Genomic DNA, 21697 nt, shown 5'->3' with positions numbered 1-21697 from the left:
TAGACTATGTACAAAACCACTTTTTTTCCATAGGTTTTTGAACTACCTTAACAAAACACAAAAACAGCAGGAGTTCCAACTTCACAAACATGATACATAACAGACAGAAAAAAAAAAATGAAGATATATTGATATCGTGACACACATTTCTGCTGTCTAAATCGATGATGACAAGCAAATTTCACTTTAAAACTCTCACAAAATGAGGTATGGTAGGAATATTATTTGAATATTTCTGCTTTGTTTGACATCACACCTAACATCACCATTCGGTTCAATGAGATGAACATTCATTTGATTATTTAACGTGATTTTTTGCATACATGAACCATATCGTGATATATATTGATATCGAGAAAAATCCTTATGATTATCATGATATTGATTTCAACCGTATCGCCCAGCCCTAATATGATGGATATGATGCAATTTGTTTGATCACATATTTATTGCGTAATTGGTTAGCAATACACTTGTTTTCTATGGGAAACCCTTAACTTGAGCTGATTCTGAGACGTTTCGATCAGATTCCACGCAAGTTTGCATGAATTATCCTCTGAGGGAAATATTATTACCTTTTTGAACAATATTGAATGTCAGTACCGGATTTTTGTCTGTCTTCAGATTCAGGTTGGTCAAAACCCTCCTGCTCTCCAACCCCCCCCCCCCCCCCAGACTCTGCTCTCTTAGCTGTGTCCTAATAAGATTCCCCTCTAAGCCTGGCCGAACACAGGGACTCTCTCTCTCTCTCCCTTCCCCTCAATCTATATTCCTTTCTGTTTGGCTCTAACGGCACCTCTCTCTCTCTCTCTCTCTCTCTCTCTCTCTCTCTCTCTCTCTCTCCCCCTCTCCCTCTCCCCGTGCAGAGCTCCTGAGGAAATCGGCCGAGCACACGCTGGTGGACATGGTGCAGCTCCTGTTCTCCAGGTAAACGGACGGGAAAATGAATACCTCACACCTTCTAGGAGAAAAGTTTACAGTCTAGTTTTCCACTCGTTCGCCTTAGAATAACAACTCGAGATGTAACCCTCGCTTAGTAGGTCGGATTCGGAGGGAAGAGCGCGCTACCCAGAATCCACTGGGAGGGGGGGGGGGGTGGGGGTGTTAGGCTAGGGCTTACCGCGCTAACGCCGAGTTTATTTTGATTTATTAAAGCCCCCCCCCCAGCTCGTTTAGGGACCGCTTTTGTTTGGAGAACCGTTTTTAGTCTAATTAAAACTCGCACTTCCTCCTGTCACGGGGACTAGAGACTTGACTAGAGACTACAGGACTTCCACTCCATAACAAAAAAAAAAAAAAAGAAGAAGACGAAAGAGAAAGCGCAGAAGGACCCCCCCGAAACCTTAGTCCGGGGGGGGTAGGGGGGTTCAAGTCTGGTCTTGATGCGGGGCCCCCCCCCGGACTGGGCACTCCCATCCCCACCACCTTATGGATCGCGGATTTTCCTCAGGTTTTTTTTTTTGTTTTTTTTCCTCCGCCTCTGCCCGACGCATCATCACCCCCCCCCCCCCCCCCCCCACACACACACACACATCTCATGAATTTCATTTTGCGACCGTGCTCCACCGGTGGGGTGGGGGGGGGGGGGTCAACGGTGCCACCGATTCGCTAATGCCATAACATGATTTCCTGTTGGCATTTAGCATAAGAAGCCCTCTCTCTCTCTCTCTCTCTCTCTCTCTCTCTCTCTCTCTCTCCATCTCTCCCCCCCCCCCCCCACAAGTTGCATCAGAGTGCCAGTCACATTCAAGCCACAGACAAGGGGGGGATGAGCCAATTGAGCTCCAGACCGTATGATCTGCATATAGATGAAGACGGTCTCCCGCTCCTGAGAAGCGCACGCACACACACACACACACACAGAATTAGCATGGGTGGGGGGGTGGGGGGTGGGGGGGGATCGGCCACAAAAGAGACGACGTCGTCTCCTCATCTGAATGTGAGGGAGAACAAACAGAGCTCAAAATAAAGTTACGGCGCTATTGGCCTCCCCCCCCCCCCCCCCCAACCCCCCCTCTCTCCTCCAAGGCTATTTGATGCAGGATTTGTCACAAAGCGCCCCGGGTTATCTTATCTCCCCTGTCTTTTTTTTATTATTTTTATTATTTATTTATTATTGTCAGGACCATCGCGTGGCACCTCGTTATCATACCCCCCCCCCCAACGCGTTTTTTTTTTTTTACTGCGCCAACATGGAAATAGAAAAAAAAAGCACGGGCAGAGCCACACCGTCATAAACGAAGGCATCCCCTGCCCACGAGCAGCAGATGTATATTTAGTTATGGCATTTTTACATCGCGCTTCTGATGCTGCTCCACACACACACACACACACACACACACACACACACACACACCCCACATCTCATTTTGTTCGTGTCCAACCCCCCAGCCCCCCCCCCCCCACCCCCACTTGTCCACGGCCCCTAGATAATAGAGATGTGAGTGGGTCCCCCCCCCCCCCCCCCCCCCCCCCCCCCCCCCCCTCCACACACACACCCCCCCCCCCCCCATCAGAGAATAATGAGCAGCAGCTCTCCTGGACTCCTCAGAAGGAGGCTTAGATTGCCTGCTGAAAGTATTAGGCATGTTAATCTGTTGGACCCACAGATCATCCAATAATCGCGCTAGCAAGACAACACTCTATTAACGCGGAGTTAATGTCAGAGGTGGGAGGGTGGGGGGTGTGGGGGGGGGCTGCAGTCTCCCCTTTTTTCTGTTTGTGTGTGTGTGTGTGTGCGTGACTGGCGGTGACATCTCATTTTCCAGCAAAGCCTAAGAGTCCACAGAAACCTAGTGGCTCACACACACACACACATACACACACACACACACACACACACACACACACACACACTCACAGGCCAGCAGCGCTCATCTCATCAAGCCTGGGAGAAGTTTATTTGTGGCTCAGGTTGAAGATGTAGAGGTTTCCCACTGTGATATTGCCTCTGGCAGCTTTGGACCTCACATGTATTGTTTTTCTCTCTTTTTTCTCCTTTCTGTCTGTATTCTTGGGTTAAGAAAATGCATTACACCCCCCTCTCTTCTGTACTTTCTGTGAAATCTTCAAAAGAAAAAAACATGATTACAGTTGACAAGAAAGATTCCGACATTTTGCTTTTGCCCAGATAGTCACATTTTAGGTTTGGTGTATTGTTTTTGCCCTTGATGGAGTTTTATAACTTGACATTAAAGTGATAATTGGTATGGAAGACCATTTCCGCCAGTGTGATGAAAAAATGGTCCTGTAAGTAGGGCTGGGCGATATATCAATATTATATCGATATCGTGATATGAGACTAGATATCGTCTTAGATTTTGGATATCGTAATATCGTGATATGGCATAAGTGTCTTTTCCTGGTTTTAAAGGCTGCATTACAATAAAGTGATGTCATTTTCTGAACTTACCAGACTGTTCTAAAACAGGGAAGGAAACCCTGTCTTTGCATTTTATTTTGATCACAGTCTTGTTTTAAGTGTTTGTGACATCTCACATGTGGCTTTGACTTACAACTGAACATTTAGCCTACTTCGTAGAAAATACCGAGATATGTATCGTGTATCGCCATTCAGCCTAAAAATACCGAGATATGATTTTTGGTCCATATCGCCCAGCCCTACCTGTAAGTCATTATAAGAGTTAGTATCTCAAAATAATGAGAAACCTTGTCAAAATAATGACTTAGTATCTCAAAATAATGAGAAACTTTCTCAATATTTTGACTTAGTATCTCAAAATAATGAGAAACTTTCTCAATATTTTGACTTAGTATCTCAAAATAGTGAGAAGCTTTCTCAAAATAATGAATTTGTATCTCAAAACAATGAGTTAGTATCTCAGAATAATGAGAAACTTTCTCAAAATAATGACTTAGTATCTCAAAATAATGAGAAACTTTCTCAAAATAATGACTTAGTATCTCAAAACAATGAATTAGTATCTCAAAATAATGAGAAACTAATGAGATACTAAGTCATTATTCTGAGATACTAAGTCATTATTTTGAGAAAGTTTCTCATTATAATGACTTACAGGATCTTTTTTTTTTCATCACACTGGTGGAAATGGGCTTCCATAAATTGGCAACATTTTCACACAAATTAATATCTGTTTCGCTACTCTCTATTAACAATTTCTACAACACAATATAGACTCAACCTAGCCAGTTCATGAAAGCTTTTACATATTCTGTTCTAAACACCTATTTCCCCAAATCATTTTCCAATGCCTGCTGTATGTAATTAGATTTTTTAACATGTTAACACTAACATTAACCACTGTCCTGGCTAACGGAGTGCTAAACTATATGAAAAGACGTGGATGTGACAGTAAGGTTTAGGTAGTTAAGGTCGTATTCATGATGCAGGTTTAGTCCAAAATGATAGAGACCTGTCACATGTCCTTTCCTTAAAAAAATAGCCTGCAGCAGCTTTGTTTAGATGGATATTAGGTTTCCTGTCACTAGGGTTGCAAAGGGGTGGAAAATGTCCGGTAAATTTCCGGAAAGTTTCCAGTAAATTTCCATGGGAAGTTAAGCTGGGGAATTTTGGAAATATTCCAAATTGGAAACTTTCCATGGGAATTATGGGAATTTATGGGAATTTATGGGAATTAATGGGAATTTATGGGAATTAACTGGGAATTGAGGGTAATTTAATGGAAAGGTATCATATCCAAGCATAAATATTTGTTTTGTTATAAGCAGACATCCATCCAAAATAATACAATTAAAACAGATTTATTTGTAAGTAGAACTTTATCAAGTGTTAAATATTTTATTGAACAATCAATTCTTTCATTGAAGAACAAAAACATGAATGTTGAGTTAAATATTACTCATCCCCCCGACCCAACCCATTCAAAAATTAACAAAAATGCACAGGAATGCACAGTGCATGTAGGGGGCGTGGTCTCAATAGCCCTGCAGTAAGCAGTGTGCTATGTGTGCATGTGATTGAGGAATAGCATAGATATTCAACTGTACTTGCATGATATCTGGTTGTTTTAGTCAGGATTATGCTAAAATATGTTTTCCCCAACTATATTTAAGTTCCCTATTAAGAGCATACCTTCAATTTAGTAAATTCCTGGTTTATTCCCGTTTATTCCCATAAATTCCCGTTAATTCCCATAAATTCCCGTTAATTCCCATGGAAAGTTTCCAACTTTGAAAATTCCCGGAATTTTGCAACCCTACCTGTCACCACATTCTACTATGAATTGATGATTGCAATTGGGAGAATCCAATATCCGATATCCAATAATCCCTCAAGTATCCCCCAATCTTTTTATTTTCCCTAAGAGTGTCATAACTAAATTGGTTATTTTATCTCCACCAGGCTACCCCAGTTCAAAGAGGAGGCCAAGAGCTTTGTGGGCGCCAACATGAAGAAGGTAAAAAGGACTTAGACGTCGAATGAGCCTCGATCTCATCTGCTTGCTCTCACCCTCCTCCTCTTCTCCTCCTTTTTTTTGTCCCCTCGGTTCCCCTCATCCCCGCTGTGCTGCCGATAGATTGCCAGACATGAGGTTTTCATCTGAGCGTAAATGCCTGAAGCCCCCCCCCCCACTTAAGATAGATTTTGTCGCTTTACAATTACATTTTAAGCAAAATTCATTTTTGCATTTACCCTTTTCCCCGCTCCCATCGCCTATTCCTGACTCCCGCTCATCCAATTCAGAGTCTTGCCTTTTTTTTTTTTTTTTAAGTTTTGTTTTTCTTTTTCTTTTCAGTTGCCCATGTTTCCAACTGCACATGTCTGCCTGTCTTCCTCCCCACAGATCCCATCCTGTATCCTGGACACACAGGATCTTATTTGCGCAGAGCAGCCTAGAAACACCAGTCAGAATGGCCTAGAGAGGGTACTTAACTCAGGACACAGCTGCTGATTGGCTAGTGCATCGGCATAGGCAGGGGTTAGCATGGCTTTATGGAGGGGAGCGCATGAAGGGGTGCATTGGGTTACTGGTAAACTATGGCAGCATTTTGTTCCAAGCTCATAGTTTGGTTTTCAGGGTTTTTACAGTCCCTCTTCTAATCCTTTTTAATTAACATATCCGTTATCAATGTCATCGCTAAATGTGTTCTTTAAGAGATATGAAGACGTGTATCTGTTATTCCGCTAATGCACACTATGGAAGAGGATTAGGGCCACATGTGAAAAATGTATTTGAGTGTTGAGATTGAAGTCAGAATTCTGAGATTAAAATCAGAATTTAAAGTCAAAATTCTGAGATTAAAATCAGAATTCTGAGATTAAAGTCAGAATTTCAAGTCAGAATTCTGAGATTAAAGTCAGGATTCTGAGATTAAAGTCAGAATTTAAAGTCAGAATTCTGAGATGAAAGTCAGAATTTAATGTCAGAATTCTGATATTAGAGTCAGAATTTAAAGTCACAATTCTGACTTTAAACTCAGAACTCAAATCCATTTTTCACACGTGGCCCTAATCCTCTTCCGTACGCACACATCGTAGTTCATCTACATAATTAAAATGAGCACACTTAACGGGTAGTAGTTTCAGGGCTGTATTTCAAAATATGTATCAGGTATTGTTTGTTTGTATTCATATACCATAAATGCATCTCATGGCTTGGATTGGACATCAAACTGACCTCACTGGTTTGACCCTCTGGTCATAGACCGAGGGAGTCAGGACGCATTGACACCACGCATGTTTGGAGCAGCTTATTCAAACTCTGGAGCGTTTTACTCCTTAAGATTGGTCTGTTTGCCCATGTGAGAACAATGCCATTCGACACCAAATAACGGCACCGGGACGCCTGGAAACACGAGTCTCAGTCCTCTAACAAGAGAACTGTGCTGCGGTTTGTTAGGAGCGAGAACGTAATCTGAACCAACTACAGGAAACAACCCCAAAATTCAAAGTTTTATGGGTTTAAGGGGACGGATGTGGACATCTGATAGCCAGCAGTTACACATCTTTGGGAAGCCTAGCATAATAAAATGAACCAAAGACATGTTTCATTTAGAGTCAGGGGCACGGCTGTGATCACAGACACGTATAACCTACAGCTGAATTATCACGCTTTCTAACTAATTACATGCCCAATTACGTGCCTTTAATTGAAAGCAAGAGTTCCCGCCACTAATTAATAAATCAGTACAGCCACAAAATGTCCAGTATATTTTCATGTCCTTGCAATTATTATTATTATTTTTTTTCATTTTTTGTATTTTATTACATATTCATCCATACACATACATACATATACACACATGTACGCACACAAATATTTATATGTACATACATAGCTTCATACACGCATACGGATATACCTACACTCACTTATATAAATTAACTAAAAAGGCTGTTAATTCTACTAACTAAAGATAACCGGGACAAACAAACGAATAAAAAAGAGTGTATGTGTGTGTTTCTACTCCTCCTCTAAGATGTGTTCACTGAGTATGTCTACATGATTATTTGTTTCCCCAAGATCTGCCTCTGTCCTTTTGTAGATTAACAAAAGAATTTACAAAAGGACTTCACTGCAGGTTGATGGAAAGTCATTCTGGGAAATGTAGGAAATCAATAATTAAAGCAGAACTAGACGACAGTATCTAACAGCAACGGTGTACAAATTTGGATTTTTACTATTACTGCTATGAACACCAGAGAACGTAAATTAATACAAAATCCAAATACAAAAACAACTTCAGCTACTGCAGGTGTGATGGCACCGTAACTCCAAAGTGCCCTCTTTCGTACAAATGGCGTTTCTTGCCGTCATATTTCTATCGCTACAATAGCTACAATATTGGCGATTTTCACGATGGCTTGAAGCAGCTGCTCCAATGCAAAAAGCTTGCCGTTCTGCCTGATTTGCCTGCCCTCCCACCCACACCGTCTGCTCGTGTGCCTGCTCATCCTCCAGTAGTATAGAGCCAGTGCCTGTCTCTGTGTCTCTAACCCCCCCCCCCCCCACACACACACACACCTCCACCTCCACCAACCCCTTTCCCAAACAAGGACATCCCAGCGGGTTTTTTTTTTTTTTTTTTTTGCATGGTCACCCTGTTTGAATATCCCCCCCCCCCCCCGTCCCTCCCATCACGCAATCAGTGTGTGTTTGAGTGTGTCGTCTGTGCGTCCCACTGCTGACATGTTGCCCATCACTAATCACGGGCACCCGCCCACTCCCCCCTTCTCTCCTGAGGCTTACAATATCTTGTGGAAAAACAAACGAGTGCAGGTAAGGAAGATGACTTCCAGCGATTAGGCTGGGGAATGAACACTCCCCCCCCCCCCCCCCACCCACCTTTCCCCTCTCCTTTTTTTTTTTTTATTCTGAACCCAATAACCTCCCACCTCTTTACTCTTTGATGACCTTGGGTAGGAGGAGGAATTTTACATATAAGCTGCTACTTATTTTAAGAAATCTGTCTCTGAAGTTGTATATGGCTCTGGACAGTCTTTATCATGTTAAAGATACTTTAGAATTGGCCATTTTTGTGAATGCCCACATGTTTATGATTATTGTTTGTTTTGTGTTGTTACTCCCTCATGCATATGTCTCTCCTATATCGTGCGGATAGAGGCCACCCGTACACAGTGCCAGCTTTTGCAGGATAAAGCATGCCTCTGTAGCTTTTTTTCTATGTTTTTTAGACCAAAACTTTAAATGGGATGAAGCCATGCAAACGGTTCACATGAACAACAAAATACACCATCTAGCTCCACTGCGGCTCCACACCTGTACAGCACCATGACCTGTGACAATAACAGCACCCCCTTGTTAGAGCAGAACCAGCGGCAATGCTCATTTTAGTGTGTTTGTGTGCATGTACATGCTGTTTTTTGTTCCCTGCACTGCCGTATGAAATTACCAATTGGCTAATCAACAAATGATTACTTTAGAGGGAGTGTAACAACGCATTATGTAATAACACCGCATTATGTAATAACTCGACAAAATTTAATATGTTTTCACTTCATTATGTAATAACACCCGCATTTTGTAATAATCTGCCGCATTTTGTAATACACAGCTTGAACGTAATGTCTAATAAAATTCCCCGCATTTTGTAATAAATTATTACATATTGCAGTTGCACTTTTTTTTTCATGAAAATGTAATAATATGGTGCATTATGTATTAACCAACCAAAATGGATGTCTTCATTCATAAAAATCCTTATAACGTTATAACAACAATGTTACAAACTGCACGACACTGAGTGTTATACTGACACAAACATCTAAGTACTGGTACACACAAATGTCAGGAGACATACACACACACACATACATCGCAATATGTAATAATTTTTTTATAAAATGCAGGGAAATTTATTACATATTGCTGGGTATTACAAAATGCAGCAGATTATTACAAAATGCGGGTGTTATTACATAATGAAGTGAAAATTTATTACATTTTGTCGTGTTATTACATAATGCGGTGTTATTACATAATGCGTTGTTACAAGGAGTTTTATGTGTTAGGCCGTGATCACATAGGATGCTTATTGAAAGTGCCTTCAGCAGGGACGATTACACCCTCCACACTCTTACTACTGTCACTAGTGACGCTGTTCAACAGTAGAAAACAAAGCCTCCTGTCTGATCACGGCCTTATTCACTATAACGCTGGCCCAGCATCACCGTGTCACAGCGTCTCGGGAGGCCCCCCTCGCTCAGCGACCCCCCCCTCTCTGTTTCTTCCGTTGCCTCCCAGCTGAAGATGCGCGCCGGCGGGATGAGCGAGTCGTCCAAATGGAAGAAGCAGAAGCGCTCGCCGCGGCCGCCTCGCCACATGGTGAGGAGCTCCTCTGGGCAGCTGGACCCGGCCCAGTCCGCCACCCTCAGCAACAACAACCTGTCTGGTAAGAGGCAAACCCCGAAATACACTCGGTATAATCAGTGCATTTTCCTCAGTGTTGCCTTGCTAGAACCTGACATCAGGGCAGCTACTACAGTTGTTCACTTTCTGCTTTTAAAAGGCAAATACCTAGTAGACCTGGTTAGAAATGACAGACTCACTAATGCTGGGTTTCATAACAATCAGTTAGTTGGGAATTATACATGGTTTTTGTCACCGTCATAGCAGTCATCTGCAGTGGACAGATAGTTTTAGATGTAATTGTCCATTCTCCTTGGGTCAGACAGCTTAACTGGGATTCAGTCCATTCAGTGTGCAGAATGTTTCTTCCAAAGACTATCTGGAAGCATGTTTAGATGAAGGCCGACACCAATATTTTTTGTATTGAAGCTGCTGATGGCTGATATTTTGTGCCAGCATTCAATATTTGTAAATTTGACCAATCTCATGCTAAAAAATGAAGAAGGATTCAGTGTTTTTCTCCAGACTTTGAGTCTTGTCAGGGTGGAAAAGCCTCTGAAGCAGCATATAGACCATCATGGGACACTAAAACTAAAACTTGGACTAGCTGTGGTCAGAGTGGAACCTCCATCATATCGGGGGTGGACAACACTGACTGACTGCCCCAACAGGTCGGTCTAACCCTAATCGTCCCTCCCTCCCTCCAGGTGGGGTCCCGTTCATCGAGCAAGGCTCCTCCGCCTCCAGCTTGCCGGCCTCGGACAGCGCCGGCTCGTTCCTCTCCAGCCCGTCCACCACGGACAGCGGCCTGGACGCCTGCTCCAAGGCCACCTCGAGGGAGGACCTGACCGACCTGGAGCAGAGCAGCTCCACCGCCACCACCCCCAGCACCACCGCCACCACCCCGGGGACTGAGCCCGGCAGGCTGGACGCACAGGTAGGGCTGATGGGTACTACAAGTGCTGGATCTTTTGTCATCGTGTTGCAGGCCTGGTACTAATGGTAAACTACCATTAGTGACTTTTAGATGTCGGGGGAATGGAGCTTTAGTGCCAGTATCTGACTTGCTTCTTGCAGAATGAGTTGTGATTTTTGGTTTTCTCTCTGCTTCCCCATCCAGTCCGAGGGAAGGCAAGGTGAACCGGCTCAGTCGGCCTCGGTGGAGTCCATCCCCGAGGTTCTGGAGGACAAAGACTCCGTCACAGAGCAGTCGGACAGCGCCTCCGTGCACGACATGGACTACGTCAACCCCCGAGGAGTTCGCTTTACGCAGTCCACGCAGAGAGACGGTAAGAATACAGAAGCTTTTAAAACCACTCTTACTCTGTAGTGCCATTACTCCTCGTCCTCAACGCAAATTTTTATTATCGCTTCATGCCACCATTCCCGTGTATGTCCAGATAAACTGTCACAGGCTCAAGCAAGCTATTATTTTTGATAATCAGTCAACTCAAGGAGAAACCTGCCGAATTGGAATTTCAGGAAGTTGAATTTAATTTAAGTTCTGTGAAACTCCATGTTTTTTTGTTTTTTCTTACCACATATCTGAGATTACATGATTACTTTCCTTTGATTCATAATGTTTGACTTATTATAATGCAAGTCAAGACAACCTCTCTTTTATTTATTATTAGTGTGCCTGCTTTGCAATGCAAAGGAGCACACTCTTATTATTGCTCATACTTAATATTATTATTCTTCCTTGCAAAACTTCGGTATGTAACTAGTCTCGCAGCGTAGCCGCGACACCCCTCAAAATACATCAAAACGTGCGCCTTGATCGGGAATCAAGTGCTATGACTTTTCTTAGAGATTGTACGTAAAGTTTTCGCACGAAGTGCAAAAACGTGCGATTTTCGGCCCATTGAAATGAATGGAGAATCGGAAAAAAAATCGCACAAATTCATCAAATCGGCCCCTCTTTGGAGCCACGCCACTTGGTCATACTTTGTCGCAGAAACATGATTAAAAGTTTACACGGGTCACAAGACTTTGAACTCTGTTGGTCTAAAGACACTTTTCAATAGCTACTACGGTTTTTACGCAATCACAGTTTACATTTTATAAGACTTTTGGACAGTTTCAGATTTTATAATGGGTGTGTATTGCGCGGAATGTTCAGACCTAGAGCACGTGATGTTGTCACACACTCTAGCTCCACGCCTTCAAGTTTGATCAGAAATCTTCCAAACATTATCATCTTAGTCCCACAGCTTCCACTCTACAAGCAAGATTTATACACCAAATTGTAGGCATTTTTGTCCTCTCTCACCCAATGTTACTTCCATTGAAATAGGACCCACGGTTTTTGAATAAATCGGCCAAAAGGGCAGGGAGTGCTGTCCGACACTCCCATCCGCTTCCATGTAATTTGACCGCTCAAACCCAGAGTGAGAAGAAGAAAAGGAGGTGATTTATATTTTATCACAGCTCCTTTTTTAAAAATCATACAGACACATGTCATACATCAGTGTCGCCGGTAAAGTCTTGGGACGCTCAAAGTGAAAAAACATTTTCGATGCAAGCTTTACTTTTCGAGATACAGGGATTTGTTTGGGGACAGTCTTGGCTTATTGTGAGTGCTAATGAAACATTAGTTCAAAGTTTCCCGCCACAGGGGGGCCTGTATCCATAGCAACTAGTGACTCGGTCTCTGGGCAGAAATTGTCACACCTGCCCGTGATTGGCTAGGTGGACAGTTAATACTGTTTAATACTGTTTAATACTGTCATACTGTTTGTGTTTGTGTGTGTGCGAGGGATGGAGACGCGCACCAAGCAGCAGGCACACTCAAAATTTCCTGAAATTTTCTAGTTATTGATTAGAATTTCAAGGAATTTAATGGAATTCAGTTCTGTTTCCTGTCATTCCAATTCAATTCCAATTCTGTTTCCTTAGAGCTGGGTGCGATTCTAATTCCAGCTCCGGGAATTGAATTGGAATTTACCGTGCATTCTCATTTCAATTCATCAATGGCCCAAACTTTGTACCACATTTAGCTGCATGTTACTTTAGTATTATTTTTAGGGCTTGCTTGACCACCTCATCATCTTCAGCCCTGAAAACTGCAGTAATCAAGCCACTTTTAAAAAAAAAGATAATCTGGATGCATCTGTACTAAACTACTATAGGCTACCTTGACATTTTCCAGTCTGGATTTAGGCCCCACCACAGTACCAAGACTGCTCTTATCAAGGTTCTGAATGACTGAATTAATCTCAACATAGATTCTGGTAAAGTCTCTGTCCTTGTGTTATTGGACCTTACTGCTGCATTTGATACAGTTGATCACAATATATTCATGGACAGACTTGAACACTGGTTTGGTCTCTCTAACATGATCCTAAATTGGTTCAAGTCCTACCTTCAAAACAGAGACTATTTTGTATCAATCGGTAGCTGTACATCAGAGCGTCTCCCAACAACGTGTGGAGTTCCGCAAGGGTCGATTCTCGGACCTCTGTAATTTAATCTTTACATACTCCCATTAGCTGAAATTATTCAAAATTTTAAGGTTTCATAAAACATGTACGCAGATGACACGCAAATATATATAGCTGTGTCACCAAATGAATACAGTTCAATAGACTCCCTGGGACAGTGCATTAAACAAATTAGTAGCTGGATGTTCCAAAATTTTCTCCAGTTAAATGAGGACAAAAATGAAGTCGTCATTTTTGGGGCCAAAGAAGAAAGACTTAAAGTCTGTGCTCACCTTAATAGTCTGTCCTTGAAGAGTAATCAAGCTAGAAACTTTCAAGTCCTGCCTGCAAATTAAGGTCTAGAGAAAGTATGGAATTTTGACATTGAACAAACTCTTCTTCACCAACCCGCCTCCCCCTCGGCAGGAGCGTCCCTCATCCCCTACGGCCTGCCGTGTCTACGGGAGCTGTTCCGCTTCCTCATCTCGCTGACCAACCCCCACGACCGCCACAACACCGACGCCATGATGCACATGGGCCTGCAGCTGCTGACTGTGGCACTGGAGGCAGCACACATCGCCGGCTACCAGTCGCTGCTTGGGCTAGTCAAAGACGAGCTCTGCAGACATCTCTTCCAGGTAGGTTCAAATCAGAGTATTTCGCTCTTTTGGAACCGGGTAATGGAACCCAACCCTAGGAGCATCCCATCCTCCCTAATTAAGATGTTGCCTATTTTCCCAATTTTTTTTTAAGAATTATTATTTGGATGTTGGGTTTGGACACTGGTGGGAAATCTTCTCGGAATCGAAACACAAGTCATGCTTTACTCTAGCAAGCTAGGAGCTAAATATTGTACGTTACTTCAGGTAATGCTACACACCAGGAAGACCAACAATCACCAAACAATCCACCATGTAATATTTTGTTTGTCCAGATCTTTATAAGCTGACAGAGACGGATCATATAATTCTGAAAATCACGACACAGTTGTGATAAATTGAACTTGGGTCAAAAATTCAATGACTGGGAGAATTTGAGAGCCAGAATTTTCTTGAATGCGCTTAGTTTTTTTTTTGCGCCACAACCATCGCGCTCATTTACACGATATCACCTTTTCTCGTCGCATCGTAAGCCCAGATCGTATCGCCACCACCAGGATTTCTGGGTATTGAAGTCCTAAAAGATTCAGTCACCTCTCGCTGCCATTTGGGGCCGCCGCCATGCAAATTTACCTAGTGCGGTTTTAAGCAAGATGTATTTATTTTTATTGTTGATTTATGGATGTCTTGTTTCACTGTTTTTGGGGACTTAATATATTAGTGTCTCCTATTTAATGACTTCTGTCTCTCTGTTGCAGTTGCTGAGCGTGGACCGTATGAACCTGTATGCTGCCTCAATACGAGTTTGCTTCCTGCTGTTCGAGAGCATGAGAATGCATCTCAAATTTCAGCTCGAGGTAACCATAAACTTCCCGTCAAGTCTTTGTTCTAATAGTTTGTTTTACCTTTAATCAAATGAAATGAATCAAAATGAACCTGGGGACTCAATAGCCATCAAACTGTGTCTCCCAAACCCCCCCAGATGTACCTGAAGAGGCTGATGGACATCATCACCTCAGAGAACATTAAGATGCCCTACGAGATGAAGGAGATGGCCCTGGAGGCTCTGGTGCAGCTGTGGAGGATCCCCAGCTTCGTCACCGAGCTGTACATCAACTACGACTGTGACTTCTACTGCTCCAATCTGTTTGAGGACCTCACCAAGCTGCTGTCTAAGGTACCGAGACACTATAGGCTCACTTTGAAACACTGAGTTAGCGGTGGAGATTTTAACATGTTTGGTCTCCAGATTACTCAGTGTAACAGGATATTCTGCTGTCAGTTGGTGATAAGAATTTTTTTTTTTTTTTCATTAGGGTTACACCGCTATATTGAGATAGAACAATTTCCCCCAAAATTTAATAACTTCTTACTAGACTTGGGCCGATATTCAATATTATTGAATAAAAAAATAACACAGAAAAAAAAAAAAGACACGTTCCCCACCCCTCCCGGCCATGGCACCATGTGTTGCATAGGTCACAATTGTACAAGCTTATAAACTTATAAACTTATAAACTAAAATAATCGTACTTGAAGTGAATAAAATGTCTTTAATTCAAGTGGGTTCCCTTTTCCACAATCAGCCCGTTTCTCTGGAAATAGCAGGAATGAATATACCAAATGGCCATTGTTTCCTCCAATGCCTGAATAGTAAGATCAAATTTCTAGGCTGTTAATAATAATAATTATTATTATTCTAGCCTATAGATTTGATGTAATTTGGAAGAAATAAAATAACCCCCCAAAAAAACCTGGGGAAGAAAAAAAAAAACGCCAGAAAAACGACCCCCAACCCCCTGCTCGATAATATTGTATATTGTGATATTTTAGCGGGACAGTATCGCGATATTCAATTGTGGATATCGCCCAAGTCTACTTATTACATTATTGGCCATTTATTGGTAATAACACTCTGAATTCTCTTCAAATGTATGTATTTTTCCATTGCACATCAGTTACGTCAGCGTTTTTGTCGTGGTAAATAATGTTTCAAACTCTCATACTCTCCAGCCAACATTTATTGCCCCTTTTTTTTACCGTTGAAGGTTAAACTGTCTTCTCTAGTTTCTTCTAGCCAAATCATCAATTTGGCTGTTAGATGATCAGAGTAGCCTAGCTGGAGTAACTGACTGATATGCATGTGGTATTCTGGCTTTATTTGGCTATGTAAATTTAACAGCACATACTGTACCTTAACACTACATACATTCAAACTGTTCCCAGAAGAAATGTTTAGAGAAAATGTGTGTGTGTGTGTGTGTGTACCCAAATGTCTTGGCTAAATTAGATCCATGCTTGATTCTCTATGAGTCAGCAACGAAACTGACTTGTCATATGAACCACTGCATTGTTGGACCCTAGTTTTATTTTATGCCTGTGATGACCGTTTTATTTCAGCAACTTAGTGCCTCAATTCTTGTCCTTGGGTGAATTCTACCATATTTTGCACAAGAGCTCACCAACATGTTTTCCCCACCTCGCTACAGAATGCCTTCCCTGTGTCGGGGCAGCTCTACACCACCCACCTCCTCTCGCTGGAGGCTCTGCTGACTGTGATCGACAGCACCGAGGCCCACTGCCAGGCCAAGGTGCTCAACAGCGCCGCCCAGCAGGACCAGTCGGACACCACGCTGGCAGAAGGGGAGGGCTCCACTAACAACAGCACAGACGCAACACCAGGTATACACACACACCTCTGTGGTTCTCAACGTGGGGTCCGGGGACCACCAGGGGTCCTTGAGGGGGTTCCAGGGGGGTCCCCAGCAAATTGATGAATTGTTAAACTTCACCATTATTTCATTTACAAGAAGTGAACACAATTAGAGAATGTAGAAGAATGACTGTTTTGATCATAGTTTCTCTGTTATCTCTCTACCTACAATACAGATAGTCATGAAACTCTGAACAAAATCATATCTAACAATAAAGATATTCTCAGATTTGGATCAGAGAGAAAACTGTCTCATCAAATGGGGGTCCGTGGATCTAATGTGGACTAAATTGTGGCCTTGATATGAAAAAGGTTGAGAATCACTGTTCCAAGTTCCACTGTTTCAAACAAATGGATTTTTATAAATGTAAAATATATCTACAATTGGTCGTTTTAAAAAAAAAAAATCCGACATTCATCCCTGAGCACAGCTAGTGAATATATTTCTATTATTATTAGTATTAGTAGTAGTAGCAGTAGTAGTAGCAGTAGTAATAGTAGTAGTATTAGTAGTAGTAGTCATTTTTTGGGACATGAAAATACTCAAATTTAGATAGAAAGATACTATATATCGACACAAAATATCAGCAGCTTCAATCCAAAAATATCTGCATCAGCCTTGAAAAACCCACATTGATTGAAATCTATTTACAGTAATTGAAAAATAGCAGAGATGTTTAAAATAACCGAAATATTGGTCTTTTGTAGTCACAGATGTGTTTTCCCCTTACCTTCAGATCTCAGCAGATTGGGGAACAGCACCGACGGGCAGAATCTTCCGGAAGCCGAGCACGCCCCGGTATGCCCCCCGACCAGCGGGCATCTGATGGCCGAGAAAATGAGACTTGGCAGACAGGATCAGGAAGAGACCGACACTGGTCAGTCTTTGAGTTTATACACAGTTTTACACCATCATCTTTACAAGCACCGGATTGAAAACTGGAAGCTGTTAATCTAAGTTATCATTCTTTTTTGCAGCTGAGAAGAAAGCACCGAAAAAGCCTCAACGTTTCTCCTCGTATTTACCGGACTCCCAAGAGTTGATGGATATCAAAACGAAGAAGAAGGTGCTCCGTCTTGATTGATTGAGCTGTTGTAAAAACGACATACACCTTGGATGAAATTCAATAAAAAAATATACTCTCAAACATGCCATTTAAAGGAATAGTTCACCCAAAAATGAAAATTCTGTCATCATCTCCTCCACCCTCATGCCAGTTGAAACACAGGTGAAGTTTGTCCATATAACACACAGGGAGGCTGCAGCACAACTCCATAGCAGCCTTCTCCAAAACAACTGAAGTCAGTGGGGACCAGTTCTTCAGAGTTCCAAAAAGACCTACAGTATATTTACACCATCATTTAGTGCAAATCTTAACTACAGCTGATTGATTTGCAACAAATAATGGTGTATAGGTCTTTCTATTCACAGTGTGATTTTGTTCTGGAACTCTAAAGAACTGGTCCCCATTGACTTCAATTGTTTTGGAGAAGGCTGCTACCAAGTTGTGCCGGCAGCCTTTCTGTGTGTTATATGGACTAACAAATTTCACCTGTGTTTCATCTGGCATGAGGGTGAGCAGATGATGACCGAATTTTCATTTTTGGGTCAACTATTCCTTTTAAAGAGTGTTTTTTTTTTTTTTTTGTTCCTGCCGTTCCCTCCAGCTGCTGATCACGGGCACGGAGCAGTTCAACCAGAAGCCCAAGAAGGGCATCCAGTTCCTGCAGGAGAAGGGCCTCCTCACCAGCCCCATGGACAACAACCAGGCGGCCCAGTGGCTCCGGGAAAACCCCCGGCTGGACAAGAAGATGATCGGCGAGTTCGTCAGCGACCGCAAGAACATGGAGCTCCTGGACAGCTTCGTCAAGTAAGGCCCAAAAACACTCTCTCTCTCCAGGGCTTCAAAGAATACTTGAAAGATTGGGTTGAAGTATTAAAATGTGTGTAACGGGTGTGACCCTCCCCTCCCCCCCCTCCCCCCCCCCCCCCCCCCCCCCCCCCCCCCCCCCCCCCCCCCCCCGGCGCAGCACGTTCACCTTCCAGGGGCTGCGTATCGACGAGGCCCTGCGGCTCTACCTCGAGGCCTTCAGGCTCCCCGGGGAGGCTCCGGTCATCCAGAGGCTCCTGGAGACCTTCACCGACAACTGGCATGTAAGGCAACTGAAAAAAAAAAAACCCCAGATTCAGTGCAGATTGGCTCTTTAATTACTTTCCTGAAGTCGTTTTTTTTTTTTTTATTATTCTGCCCATTTATTCGTTTCTTTCATTGGCTATGTTCAGTCAGCTTTGTTTCCTTTTTCCATTTTAGTTTTTCAATTGGTCTTAAATTCAATTCCAGGTAGCATTAAAAGTATCTTAAAAAAGCTTCCTGAAGGCTTTCTGAAAATACACACACACACACACACACACACACACACACACATAATCACGGGCCAATAGCGCTCATCTCATCAAGCCTCGGAGAAGTTTATTTGTGGCTCAGGTTGAAGATGCAGAGGTTCCCCCACACACACACACACACACACACACTCACTCTACAGGCATATACAGCATGGAATCCCAATCTTGACATATTGGTTGGTAAATAAATAAATACATTCACAAAGAAATGAATGAATACATCAATAAATACATGCACAAAGAAATTGGGAAATAAATACGTGAGTAAATATAACAATCGATCAATAAATGCCCAAAGAAATCGTGACTTTTTCGGAGCAGCTTTCCCAAGGAGCTCATTTCTTTTTCAACTGTTGTTTGTGTAATCGTCTTATTTGTATTCTGTTATATTTATTTATTAATGTTCCGGATTGTTTAATCCTCTCCTGCTCGTTTCATTTTCTTTTATTCTTTTCTTCCTCTAATTGCTTTGTCGTTTTATTGCCATTGCTGTTCTTTAAAAAGAAAAGCGCTACACAACTTTATTAGTAAGTAAGATTTTAGATATATTAGAGTCGTTATGATTATAATAATACTGTAGGATTATTTTTACTCATTGTTTTTAGCCTACCAGGAGTTCAGTTTCCTGACTGAAGCCACAGAATGAAACAAAAAAAACACGAGAGGGTTGAATATTGAAATATATAAAAAAAAAAAAAAATGTACATTCCAATCGATGCATGGCTCACCAAAACAATACAACAAATACATCAAAATAAATCCAAAAAATAAAATGCATCCAGGTACACTTTCACTGGAATTTGTCCTGTCCATTCTTTATAAAACTTTTTAAAATGTTCTTATTACTATTTATACAATAACTTATTTATCAATATGTCAAGGATTGGGATTCCATGCACACAGGAGTGATTTCAATACACACACACACACACACACACACACACACACACTCCTCCCATCACTGCACAGCAAGGCCAACCTGGCCACCAACTGTCTCTTTCATCAGGTAATTACAGCCAGTGGAACGGTGGCGAGGCTATGAATCAAAGACTGTCACATCATTCACCCCCGGAGATTAGGGCAGCAGGGTGACATAACCGTTAACACATACACACACACACACACACACACACACACAATGGTGGAGGGAGGACAAACTCAGCGGGGGGGGGGGGTGGACGTTTAGGACACGGCGGCTTCTCAAAATAACAAGAGGACGCGTGTGACCTGGAAACTATTCCTAGTAATGTCCTTTTCTTAGGCTGACTCCATGCACACACACACACACACACACACACACACACAAATAGTCGCCTTGAATGAGTTCATGCGTAATTTTAGGCCGTGACACTGTAAATGAGTTTTCCACTCTATGGGGGTGAGGGTAATATCAGCAGGATGCACAAGGTGAGGTTCAATGTTGCAACAAGGTTAGCTGTATTTACTAGGCTAGGGCCGATATTCCATATTATCGAATATCGCGATATTTCGTGAACGTCACAATATTTATATTTGGATTTATATTTACTTATAAACCTCTAATCTACTAGTAGGATGGTAAAAAAAAAAAAAAAATATTCATACTTGAAGTGAAAAATGTGTCTTTTTGATTGAAGCGGGTTCCCTTTTCCACAATTAGCCATTTTTTTCTGGAAATAGCAGGAATGAGCAAATTCTACCTAATGGCCATGGTTTCCTCCAATGCTTGAAAAGTAAAGTCAGATATCTAGGCTGGTAAGAACAATTATTATTATAATAGCCTAGAAATTGTATGTAATTTGGAAGAAATAACATGAAACGAGCAGGAGAGGATTAAACAATACCCCCCCAAAAAATAAGAACCCCCCTCGATAATATCGTATATCGCGATATTTTAGCGGGGCGGTATCGCGCTATCACATTTTGGATATCGCCCAAGCCGAGTATTTACATTACATAAAACAGTGCACTGGTTTGGTCTAAGACAGTGGTTCTCAACGTGGGGTCCGGGGACCACCAGGGGTCCTTGAGGGGGTTCCAGGGGGTCCCCAGCAAATTGATGAATTGAAGTTAACACAATTAGAGAATGTAGAAGAATGACTATTTTGATCATAGTGTCTCTGTTATCTCTCTACCTACATTACAGATAGTCATGGGATTCTGGACAAACTCATATCTAACAATAAAAATATTCTCAGACTTGGGTTCAAGAGACAAAATCTCATCAAATGGGGGTCCGTGGCCCTAATGTGGACTAAAGTAGGGGTCCTTGATATGAAGAAGGTTGGAGAATCACTGATCTAAGACAACTACAGGAGCAAACGGCTTTATGATTTCAGTTGATGTATGTGGTGTTTTCACGTCGTATGCAGAAAGTGAACGGCTCTCCCTTCATGACCAACGACGCGGGCTTCGCCTTGGCCTACGCCGTCATCATGCTGAACACCGACCAGCACAACCACAACGTCCGCAAGCAGAATATCCCCATGACCGTAGAGGTGAGTGAGGACACACACACACACACACACACACACACACACACACACACACACACACACACTCGATAAACTGCCAATTGTGCGTCCGGTTTCCCATTCAAACTCTTTTTTTCTGTGGCAGTACATGATAATGTGCTGATCTGGATTAGGGGACAGATTGAGGCAAAACTGGTTTTAATATTTCCATTCTTTTATTAGGCAAATGAAAAAGTAAACAATGCATTCTTCTGTGTGCTGTAGTGCACTGAAACAACTTGTACTAACATGTTA

At 42.3% G+C, this 21697-nt stretch overlaps 1 protein-coding gene across 1 annotated transcript; it reads left to right on the top strand.

Annotated features, from left to right (window-relative positions):
• Positions 1-866: 866 nt before the first annotated feature.
• On the top strand, positions 867-21427 carry LOC139666978 (Golgi-specific brefeldin A-resistance guanine nucleotide exchange factor 1-like; the record flags this gene model as incomplete). Its single annotated transcript, XM_071546343.1, has 14 exons — positions 867-927; positions 5345-5399; positions 9708-9855; positions 10520-10749; positions 10933-11101; positions 13661-13872; positions 14592-14690; positions 14816-15010; positions 16323-16515; positions 17284-17424; positions 17525-17613; positions 18215-18417; positions 18578-18701; positions 21302-21427. Coding segments are annotated over 14 exons (2045 nt in total), but the record flags the coding sequence as incomplete, so codon positions are not given.
• Between the last annotated feature and the right edge of the window lie 270 nt (positions 21428-21697).

This window comes from Centroberyx affinis, unplaced genomic scaffold (genome assembly GCF_046629955.1).
Source record: "Centroberyx affinis isolate AG114_WGS23_722 - 3 ecotype Tasmania unplaced genomic scaffold, CSIRO-AGI_Caff_v1 ptg005226l_1, whole genome shotgun sequence".
Classification (NCBI taxonomy): domain Eukaryota; kingdom Metazoa; phylum Chordata; class Actinopteri; order Beryciformes; family Berycidae; genus Centroberyx; species Centroberyx affinis.
The sequence above is the reverse complement of the archived record's forward strand: the minus strand, read 5'-3'. Positions and strand labels throughout refer to the sequence as shown.